General features: G+C 31.0%; 1 protein-coding gene across 1 annotated transcript; it reads left to right on the top strand.

The window, feature by feature from the left end:
- Positions 1-4,722: 4,722 nt before the first annotated feature.
- On the top strand, positions 4,723-6,679 carry LOC108336524 (protein LATERAL ROOT PRIMORDIUM 1-like; the record flags this gene model as incomplete). Its single annotated transcript, XM_017573004.2, has 2 exons — positions 4,723-5,782; positions 6,009-6,679. Coding segments are annotated over 2 exons (1,422 nt in total), but the record flags the coding sequence as incomplete, so codon positions are not given.
- Between the last annotated feature and the right edge of the window lie 5,900 nt (positions 6,680-12,579).

Genomic DNA, 12,579 nt, shown 5'->3' on the forward strand with positions numbered 1-12,579 from the left:
TCACTTTCATACTTTTATGAGTGTATGAGTTTTATAGAAAATACAATTTTTATGTTTGTGAGAGTGTCCCGAGTTAGGTAAGGCTGGTGATCTATTAAAAACTCCGACAAGAGTGACAGATTTTGTTACTTTTCATTTTATAAATAATAGATTTTTTAAGTGTAATTATGGTTTTAAAATTTCATAATTACACTGAACAATACAAGTGTTTCCTTTTTTTTTTCTAAATTATGTACAAATTTATTTGACACACACACACACTCACTCACTAAGATTATATTAGAAAATAAAGTTTAGTTGGTGCTTGTTAATTTCAATTTAGCTTTTAGATTCAAACCTTCATTAAAAAGCAGTCCAACTACGTTCACAACTATATTAATTGAGTGTGTATAACAAACTATATTATTTGCTTGTGGTAATTGAGAATCAAGTTAACTTAATCCATATTTATTTTCTTAACTCATTATTCATATTATTTTGTTAGACAAGAAAAATGTTAAAATATATATAACTGCATATATTATGTTATTTTTTATTTTAAAATATTTTGTTTGTTGAAAGTATATAATTGTGTTTGTGGTAAGTATACATTTTGGGATAACACGTTTATTCTTAGTTAAATAGTTAAAATAATTATAAAATGGACATGTTAGATAGGTATTTATTTTTTAGTTAAAAAATAAAGAAAAAAAGTTACATTCCACTTTAAATTTGATAAATTTGACTCATTTAAATAAGTTTGGATTTATCCTTTTTAATCTTTCAAGACACACAAACATGTGAAAAGGAAGAATTTGACAGTGAAGGCCAATAACATTCGATGCTATGCATGCACAGTCACGGAAGATTTGAAGGGTCTTTTCCTCATATTCTTGTTTTATGTATTGTCCTTGTTGCATAAGAAACTTGCAGAAAACAACACTATATGAAATGTAAAGCAGCAAGCACATTCATTTCATCTTGCAACCTCATTTGTAAAGGGAAAAAGAAGAAACTTTTGTGACCAATAAGTACGTTGGAGGATTCCTAGAAGTACACAATATGTGTACATGTGAATAGAATTAATATAGTCTTTTTTTGAGGTACAATGAGTGCTGTAAACCACAACGAAAGATTGTTTCTTAGTGGACTTTTAAATTAATTTACCTTTGATGCTTTGCTTCATTTACACCACATTGTGTTCACACATTTTCTTTCTCTTTTTCTGACGTTAATTACAAACATCATCACCTATTTGAGTTTATATGAATTCAATTCACTTTGAATTTTCTTAAGTTTGATTGAGCAAATATGAGTTTGATTAACAAAAAAAATCATTAGTAAGATCTTTTTTATAAATATAAATTTAAAAATATGTAAGTTAATTCATTTAAAACATTTACTTATCCTAATAATTATTATACCTATTGATTTTATGACTATCTATTATAAATGATCCACAAAGTAGGGACATTTATTTTGACATAGTGGTAAAGGGTTAAACAATAAAAATTTAGCCATTTTATTTATTTTTTTATAATTAACTTAAAAATCATCTTAACATAATATGTGATTAATTAAGCATGTAAATTGTTTTATATTATGAATAAAAAGAATTCCTTTTGCAAAATAAAATTAGTTAGATTTTATTTATTTATCCAAGTTTATTGTATGGTTTGGTCTGAATTCACATATGATATGATGATGACTTTGAGTGTTTGGTGTTATTTATCATGAATCTGAGCATGTTCAGAAAAACAATGGTGATATTGTTTTGTCCCTTCAAGGAGTCTCATCTGAATTTATCGAAACTCATGACATATTCCTTTTGTCTTTGTAAAAATATTTTTTTTTTCAAATTTGATAAATGAATTTTATTTCAAGCAGAGGAATTTTCACTGCTCTAGATCTGTACCTTATCTTTCTATTTTAGTAAATACAAATATTAATTTCATGTCTCTCATGCAATGTCTATAAAAAGACAACTAACTTTGGAACTGCTTATATTAGGTTCAAGAAAGAAAAAAAAAAAGAAACTAGTAAAAGCTTCTCAAAATCTGTCTCAAAAACTGTCACCACAAATGTGATTATTTTACTTAAAAAAGTAGCTGGAACACTCTATTTACTATCATGCCAGAGATGAATTTAGATTCCAATATGATTTAGCTTTTCTTTTACAGATAAATCATTATAAATTTAAATTAATCTATGATAAACAAATATATAGATACCTTGAAACATGTACAAATAATGCATTAATTGTTGCTCAAAAAGTATTTTTGTTATACCATTTCAAATAAAATACTTTTAAGTAATATTAAAAATATAATAATACAAAAAGTTTCATTGATGGAGTTTAATTTTATGTATTATTACACTAGAAAAAGAAGAGCATTCTCTAATGTTTTATCAAAGCTGTTACTTCAAGCATGTCAAGGTATAAAATTCAGTGTTATATTTCTTTGCTTAAATATATATAGTTGGTAAGTAATGAGAAATGTGTTTAAATTGATATGTTTAATAAAATTGTATTAAAGAGTAATTTAGGCGTAGGCTTAATTTAATATTTTTGAATTTTTCTTCCCATTTTATTTTAAATTAGTTTGTAAAACATTATATATTATTGATATGGAGATTTTACTTCAATTGTATTGTATGCACTGATTTTACCTTTTAAACAGAAAGGTCCAACATTTGAGCTATATTCCCCCACTAAAACAAAAATATATTATATATATTGAGTCTCACTGTGACAGAAAACTATACTATTATGTAATGTAATAAATGAAATTTACATTAAAGGACTACTGTGATAACTATACTTTTTTTTATTGAAAAGATTAAACACATATTCTATACATGTAAATATCTTTCAATAACATAAGAGATATATATAATTTTTGTTCTCACCAAACCAGTTATTTTTCTACCAAGTCACATTATTTTATGATAAGATGATATTTTTAACTAGAATTCTATATTCAAATTTAATATCAAATATTAAAAGAGCACATCGGTTTACATATGAAAACACAAATATCATTACAACCTAATTTCTATAAGCATATTTGAATTAACATTGAAGAAGACTAAAAGTGTAAAAAACAGTTTACATTTTTACTGTGGAATAATTTTCTTAAAAGTTATATATATATATATATTAGTCAATATAAAGTGATTATCAGTGTTAACTTGATTATATATATATATATAACAATAAACAATTCTTTAAGGTGCACAGTTTTGTATAGTTCTAATCCAATCCAATGTCAGGGCTACAGTGCTTCTTGATATTAATGTATTTATGAAATAAAAAGTATAATTGAATACCTTAATTTCTAGTTAAGAACTTGCACACAGACTACACGCAAGAAAGCTAAATCTGAGAACAATAAGTGGGAAATTTCGGCTACAAGTTATTGTCTACAAACAATAATATGAAACACCCAACAACCAGCAGCAAAATGATTGAGTATTGTATGAAATGATAATGTGAATTTATTGAGTAGTATGGTAATTATTATTATTTGGTCGAAGATTTGCTGTAGTTAGTTGATAGAGAGAATGCAGATGTATAAGCTGAAAGTGAGAAGATTTTGATATAGAATGATGAAGAAAGAAGAAGAGCATAATGAAAATTAGTGTCATGTGAGGACACGCAGAAAGAAAAGAGAAAGGTTTTGTGAGAGTGAATAAATTGAAATCTGACAAAGACGATCTATAGAAAAGAATTCATAGATATGGGTTGGAAGGACTATCTTAGGAAAAAAGGAAAAGATATGGATGACACCTTAGATTATAGACTACAGTATATAGCTCAGTGCTACTCAACAGCATGCTTTAATTTTATTCTCAAAAATAAATAACATCCAAATACCCTAATTGTGTGCACGCGCCTATCTTTCTCATTAAGAAGATTGAGACGTGAGTGGTGGGGAAGTGACTTCCACGCGCCAGAGCCCACAAGTAATGAGTGGCGTCATGTGAGTTCTTAGAGACTCCATAAAATTACAAAAACAAGAGAACAAAAGTCTTTATGCTCTCTTTCTTCCCTTCTTCTTTCTCTCTCTCTTTCTACTACTTATTATCAGAGGCTGATTATTGGAGAGAGAAGAAGAGAGGAAGCCATTTTCAGTTTCACTTTCCATAACAAGCGAAAGCCATAGCCCAGAGGAAGCGAGGAAGACATAGGAAGAACATCAACATCAAATTTTACAGATTATAAGGTTTGTGTCGTGGAGGAGGAAGAAGATGAAGAGAGAGATAAAAAAGAAAGAAAGAGGGACACAGTAGTAAGTAAGTAAGAAGTCGTTATTGCATTTTCTCATTCACTGCTCCCTCTGCACTCTGCTGGACCCTTCAGAAACTGATTTTCTTTCTTTCTTACTCAGAAACCAAAACTTTTTCTTCCTGTGAAAAAAGCCAAAGTGACAGTAGTAGTAGTAGCCACAATAGCAGCAGAAGAAGCAGAAAACAGAAGAAGCAGAGAAGTTGTTCGTTTTCCCTTCCTTTTCATAGAGAGAGAAAAATCTAAGTTTACTCAACTCTCATCCCCCAACAAACAACAAGATCTCTCATCTCATCCCATCTCATCTCATCTCTCACCAACAAACTCCATCAAAAGAGAACTTCTCTTTTCCCTCCACCAACAAATTCTTTCCCTGCCACAGACCCCACACAGAGAAGAATAACACCCGCATTAGATACACCCGAAATATATAAACCATTCTTAATATATAAATATATATATATATACACACACACACACACAAACACCACATACCTATTACCTATTACAAGATCTATGTTTCATCTTCTTCAATAGTTCTGTGTTTTCCACACACCATACATCCTACCTTCATCAAAAGTACAAGGAAACTCTATCTTGTTTTTTATTTTATTGTTTTTGATCTGAGAAATCAAGCACTTTCAGTTGTGGCTACTACAAGGAGGTTACCTTCAGATTCTGGTGCCTTTGCGGACTGGGCAGCGACTGGTTCTTCCGCTGCTGCTGCTGCTGCCGGTGGCCGTGCTGTCCCCGTGGACGACCTCTCCCTTGGTTTCAATGCTGGTCCTGCCGCCCCAGCAGCAGCCACCGGACCCACCAGCGGAATGTGGTCCGGTGCCAATAGGTCGATCAATTACCCCGAAATGGGAATGTTCGTGGTGGCGCCAGCCTCCTCCTTCCACCATCACCACCACCAGCAACAGCCCCCGCACGACCCCGTCATGGCAGATTCCCTCAACCCAGCCACTGCACTCGGCGTCGGCGTCATCCCTCTTCTTGCCGCCACGCCGTGTCTGGAATCCGACAACTTCCTCGGAAACAGGCCACGTGGTGGGGGAATTCAGTTTTGGCAAGACCAAGGGCCCCATCAGAGCCACTACATGAAGAAGCAACAGCAGCAGGGGCTTCTCGACCAAAGTAACACCAGTTCTGGAAACTTGGTTCAAACCAGTGGCGGCTTAACTGCTTCGGGTACCAGTAGTGGAGGAACTACTACGTGCCAAGATTGCGGAAACCAGGCCAAGAAAGATTGTACCAATAGAAGGTGTAGGACTTGCTGCAAAAGTCGAGGTTTCGATTGCCCTACCCATGTTAAGAGCACATGGGTTCCCGCCGCACGCCGGAGAGAGCGCCAGCTCATGACTGCGGCCACTGCGGCGGTAGCTGGTTCCAGTGGCTCCACCTCCGGGACTAAAAAACCTAGGCTCATTGCTTCACAAACCACTACAACATCTCACACTTCCACTTCTAACACCACCCCTCCCAGAAGCTTTGACACAAGCTCTAGCCATCAAGGTTTGTACTTTCTTCTCTCAATAACATTTCTTTCCCTTTGGTTTCCCATGTGTTCTCCTCCACAGTCAGTCACAGTGTTAGATGCTAATTTTTGCAGATTTTCTTGATAAGTATGCATGATAACACTCAAACATAAACTCATGCATTGTAGTTTCTTTTGGGTTCATGCTTTGACTAGGAGTTCGGAGGTTGTTTAACTGTGGCTGTTTGGTTGAATTGTGTGCAGATGCGGGCTTCAAGGAGTCATTACCTGGGCAAGTACGTGCACCGGCGGTTTTCAAGTGTGTTAGAGTGACGGCGGTGGAGGATGGGCAAGATGAGTACGCGTACCAGGCTGTGGTGAAGATTGGTGGGCACGTGTTCAAAGGGTTTCTGTATGATCAAGGGGTGGAGAATAGGGATGTGTATCCAAACCTATCTGAGTTGCATTTGGGTGGTGGAAATGGCGGAAGTGGAAGCGGAGGGAGTGGTGGGGTGGGGAGAAATGGGGTGTCTTCTTCTCCGATGATGGATCCTTCTGATGTTTATGCAGGTTCGGGTGGAGGGTTACTTGGGGGTTCTTCTGCTTATGGTAATCCAATGAATTGAACTTAAAGGGTCTTTCCAAGTGCAAGATATTAGTACATGGGCTTGGAGTGGCTGACGTAGGTTCTGGTTCAAAATCTTTAATTTTCTTCTAGGATTTTGTATCTCTATTGCGTATGTTACTCTTTTCTTTCTGCTATTTTTCAACTTGTTTTTAATTCTATTCTTTCTCGCCCAATTTGGCCACTGTCATTTGCATGAGATCATCATGGAATGTCAAGCCTGCCTCACTATCTAACTGTTAAACAAATAGTTTCTTTATGTACTGAATTAACTCAAAATGGAAACAAAAGGTGGATAAAACTTGTTTTACTTGGTTCACCATTTTAATTTTAGTTATACCATTATTCATTGCAAGTTTCCAACCATTATCTCTTTTTCTTTTCAACCCAAATCACTTCTCTTTTGCATTTTACCCCTCTTTATTTTCATTATTATAGTTTTTAATTGGTGAAAGGTGAAATCTACAGTAATCTTATACCCAAAATCAAAAAAGCTACAGTATAAAGCACATCACAAAGATACATTTATATATGTTAATGTCTTGTTATAATTGTTATTGATGTGCGTTCAGTCCTTTGCGTGCCAGATGTATTTTCAGCATGATTTCTCTTTATTTTGGATTGCTTCCATTTTTCTGAATATAATATTAAATTTCTGATATATATATATATATATATATATATATATGCTAATACTAAATTGTCATTTTGTAATAGCTCAGTTGGTTCAGAAATAGTAGAATAACTAAATGTTGATATATCAAGTAGATGCTGCTTTAGAGTCGAGCAATATAAGTTGTTGTAATGTCACCATCATTGTATGTCTGTCCTTTTCATCCAAGTTTATTGGTCATCTCTGATGCGTAAGAAACCTGCAAAGTTTCTGCATTCATGAAGACTTGATGTACTCTTATTTCCTTTTGTTCTTCGATTAGAATTTGGAGTTCAGGCAATACCTGTTATTGCATCTTTCATTTTCTAACCCTTACAACACTTTGTTTTGCATTGCTCCAACTGAAATTAGGGCTATTTAATTCTTCTGTTGCTCGATTTTGGTCTGCTAAACTTCCATTACCAATAAGTGCACCTTATTGTTTTCCTTTTAGTTGATTGTTACATTTATTTAAGATTTAAAATAGTATTCCTTTCTGTTTTAATAGTAATATTTGCAATATTATAGTAAATGATGTTGATATCCTAGAAGTTGCCTGGTATGTTACTTCTCAACAAGATAAATTGATGTCGGAGTCGCATACTCAGCTTTTATATACTTTATTGTGGGGAAACTGCAGTTAAATATGTGACACTTATTTTTTTGGCTAGATTCTTGGTTACTGATTCCGACCATGATAAACAAATGAATGATTGTCTCTATTCATTGCATATTTAGATTATCTTTCCCTGCACATGCTTCCCCCTTTTAGCTGTCTGAAAGTATTTTATATATCGGACGATTATGTCATGTGGATTGCAATACATTATATTTATTTATTTATTTATGTTACCTGTGTTTGCTACTTCTGAAAAGTGCATGAAGCATAAGATTGTTTGTGGCATGGTATGATAGTGTTCATTAATAGACTAATATGAAGAATGCAATCACATTTTTGTACTAGACCTTTTTCTTAGTGTTGTGAGGTATTGAATCATAATGCTGACCTGTCCACCATTCCTATCATGTCAATGAAAAAGTGATCATTGGCTATACTTTTCACTGATGAAGAATCAATTACCCTGTCTTTAGTTTAGTGCATTTTAAGGGTTTTGTTGGAATTTTAAACAATTTGTCTGTGCCCTAGAGAAGGTATTTCTTGTGTTGATATTAGTTCTAGCTTGTTTGATGCTGGCTATTTGGTTTTTTCCTTTCTGGGATTTGGAGTATACGAAGATATCTGATCCTAAGCACACTATATATGATTTGTTTTCTTCTCCACTGTAAATGATTGGATAACTACTCTTCCCATTATCTGCTATAAGCTACTATTTTGACACATGGTTGGTGCAAAAATGTTGGTACATTTAGGTACATGTCTGAGTTGGTGAGTACATTATTCTTGAATTTCTCACATTTAAGTAGTACAGGTGAATTTTATGTGTCTGCCTTGGTGTGGTTCTGCCAACAATTTGGTTATGCTTCCTTTGCTTGGTGCTGTGATCAGTTATCATTTCTGCATTTTGTCATGTTCTGAGACATTTTAAATTTTTTTGAAAAAAGGATAAACATATGGTTATTTTTTGTTTGTGAATCCTTCTACACACTCTCTGTTGTTACACACGTATAGAGATATGCATTTTCATTTTGGTTTATGTTTGCCCTATCTGTTCTTTTTTAGTTAAACTTGTAGAGATATAAGGTCTTTGCAGTGCCAACTTTTGTTGTTATTTGACAATGCTTATGTGCAATGAATTATTTCTCCAAACATCATGGTTCTGCCAGAGAGTCTAATAGTTTCGATTGAATATATAATTTTTCCGAAGACACAGTCTTGTGGTTTCTAGGAAAATGATTGTTTGTGTAAGGTGACTTCTGTTGCATATTCTTTTCACTTATTTTACCTTCTTTTGGGGTTTTCAGTGTTTAAAACGCTGCAATCATATATTCTTCGGTGTCAGTGATTCTTTGGAGAACTTTTTGATCAGTGTGGGCAGTGTACAAGATGATTTTTATTATGTAAGAAACAGTGAGAATTTTTTAGGTGAATAAATTAACTAAATTGGTGTAGTTATTATGTATGCTCATCATGTTTGAATGTTGCAGTGCTTAGTTGATTGCTTGATTCCACCATCTACATACCAAGTGAGCATCATATGTTTTTCATCTTATTCTTGCACAGACACATAATTTTTCTTTTATCTTTTTGAATTAATTAGGTCATTTTAGGGGGAAAGTGCCATTATTCACCATAATTCTTATTCTATTTGTTTGTGGTTATTGCATTTCTATGTTATAGATTTATCTAAACATTCTGTTGTTTATTATTAATTTTTTCTGATGATTTCATGTTTATTACTACAAAAAAATCTTTATATGGGAATAGTTTTAGAAACAAAAAATAATCCGACGTTGAAGTTATTATCTAAAGGGAACAATTTGGATGTTAATTTATCAAACTAAAAGTTATTAGTTATTAAAATATTCAATTATTATGAATAAAAATTTATAATTATTTTGTAAATTGGTCAAAGAAATTAGTTACTAGTTTTTAGATTGGTTTCTAGTTAATCTTAGTAGTTAGTTTTAGTGATCAAGGTAAAAACTAATTATAATTTTTTATTTATAATAGTGATCATTTTAGTAATTAATAAATTGGTTGTTAATGGGAGATTTTCTAGTAGAGTATGTCATTTTGTTTTAAACTTGAACTCTTACTCTGTCTTAACATGTAATTGTAATTTTAAATAATCGTTAATAAGCTTAATTTTAGATTTTAATGTATTATAATATTTAACTGTGATTTATTTTAAATTCTTATTATACAATATTTATCATTATTTTTTGTAATCTTTCGTTCTACTAAATTTGAATTATTATTCGTAGGAATTGGATTATAATTACTATAAATAATTGTTGAGGTTAGAGCTATGTCGTTCATTACAAATAAATGGCATTTTGTTTCGTGGTTAAACTTTTAAGTTATTTAATGTAATGGGGAATCGTTACTTTTATTTAATTCTTACAAGTACTTCAAAAATATTATTATTTTGTCATATCATCTTCCTCTCTATAAGTATTTACATAGATATTTGTATAAGTGTTTCCTCGTTTGAATATTATTCAATGGTCGTTATTGCGTATGTGGTTTTTTAATCATTTGAGTGTGGTAGATTAATGTACAATGATGATATTATTCTCTAACATTCTAAATAATTTTTAGTCTACGATTCAATTACAAATGGTAAGATATGATAAGTGGATTGTTTTTATGATAATCATCACATTGAAGACATTTAAATATAAAATTATTTCTATTTTGCTTGAAATACTTTAATATTCATTTAAATGTAGATCTTCTTTTTATGGGTGGTTTTTTCAAAGCATTACGAAACATGAAATAGCCAAGCATGATTACATAACTTAAAGAAAATGAACCATAACCATTTTTTTATTGGTTAGTTTATTCGATTTATACAGAGACAATACAATGGTTAATATTAACGAATTAAATTAGTATTTTCATTTATTTTTGCATGAATGTCCATACAGAATTATTCAATGATAACAAATAAGCTTTACAGAGATAAAGTAAAGAAAAGTCTGCAAGTTGCTGAGAAGGTTTTGTTGATTCATTGTATTATGAAGAAAATTTCTTTGATTTCCTAAGCAGAAGTTTGCAGAGTGGCCTCATGATTGTGGTGATTGAAAACATGGTTTGAAATGGAATTGGAAAATGCATGAATTCCAATGCAAAATTTTCTGTAAATAGGCAAGTTCTATCAGACATGGGTGTATGAGCATGACCTCCATTAATGGCGTGAAGGACAATAAAACCTGCAAAAAAACATAATTTTCACCTAAAAACTGTCATATCCTAATTCCAAGGTTCATATGCCATTTCGTACGAAAAGGAAACAACTTCAAACAAAGAACAAAAGAATATATATATATATATATATATACAGCAATGATAATCATAATATAAATAAGTAAAGTTCTTCACCAGTGTTAATGGGAGACAAACTAACTTTCACGTGAAATTATATAAACATGCCCTATGATTCATTTTTTTTTTAAAAAGAAAATATTATTGAAAAATAAAAAGTAAAAAATTCCAGAAAAGTTATAGTACTATGTGAGAACATCAAATAATTAGTTGTTAATGAAAGTGGTAGGGTCGAAAAAAAAACGTAAACATACAAAACTATTTTTGTTGCGGAAAGTAGAATGATAGAGGTCACTATGTAAGTGTGTTTTGTGGCATGATTGAAAGTATTATGGTTTTTCAAAAACAATTTATAGAATATGCGAAAAAAATATTTGGTTTTGTTAAAGCAGAATCTTAGCCTGCACAATAAACTACCAAAATGTATATATTATATTAAACATCCAACATATAATAATTTTTTAATTTATTTATTTTAGTTTCATAATATTTTAACTTTCTTACAAGATATTTATGATTTGTTAATATAAAAGAAGTGAACTTTCATGAAAATTAGTTTGAAAGATGAAGATTTGCATTTAAGTTGATCTTATATTTAATTGGTGGACTTCCAACAGTGTAACATGATCTTTTCCTAAATTTTATTCTTAAACAAAATTATTAACACAATAATTACATGTTTTCCCCTGCGATCTGTCTGGAACAATAGTAAAGATGATATTTTCTCTCTTTGCGCAAAACATTTTGTTAAAAATTATTTCACTTTAATTATTATTTTAGGAAACCAGCCACTTTTTCTCATTTTATCCACTTTTTCTTCTTTAAGTAAAATAAATAGTCACCATCATCATGTATAAGTAAAAGACCTTTTTACAAAATATTAAATTCAACCTGATACACATTAAAAACAAAAACAAAAATACTAATAGATAAACATATCTACGAATCTTTCTGCTAATAATAATAATGAAAGTTTGACTCTTATGTATTCTGTGGACAAAATTTTTTCATTACTTTTGGTTTGTTCACATAAAATAGTTTTTACATTCTAGCTGTAGAAGATAAGAGGACTAATGTAATTAGTTTATCTCGTAACTTTATTCTTTTTATAATATTTAAACAAATTTAATTTCTAAAATATAACTTGACATGTCTTGTTGCTATCAAAATTTCAAATAAATTATCTTTTCAATATTATTCTTGAAGCGAATTAGAATTATAAATATTTTTAATATTATAACTAATTGATTTATCTCTTTTTTTATTACTATTATTATTAATATTGAACATATTGTTATATGTTGTGGGAATAGTAACAAATTTGTGGAGTATGTCACATTGAGATTGAATTAATTTCTATCCCTTTTAATATGATCTTTTAAAACCAGAATAATACTTGTTATTAAGTGCGACAATAAAACAAAATAAAAGGAGCAACAATTATGAACAAAAAAATTGTTGCAAAGTGATAAAAAAATAGAATAAGATATTGAAGAGAGTTAAAATTGTCACAAATGTGAAGTTAAAAAAAAAAGTTGTGGGAACTATAATTAACTTCAGATTGCCTTTTATATGAATATGATTTAATCAAAACTTTAAGTGTTGATGT

Source organism: Vigna angularis, chromosome 7, assembly GCF_016808095.1.
Source record: "Vigna angularis cultivar LongXiaoDou No.4 chromosome 7, ASM1680809v1, whole genome shotgun sequence".
Classification (NCBI taxonomy): domain Eukaryota; kingdom Viridiplantae; phylum Streptophyta; class Magnoliopsida; order Fabales; family Fabaceae; genus Vigna; species Vigna angularis.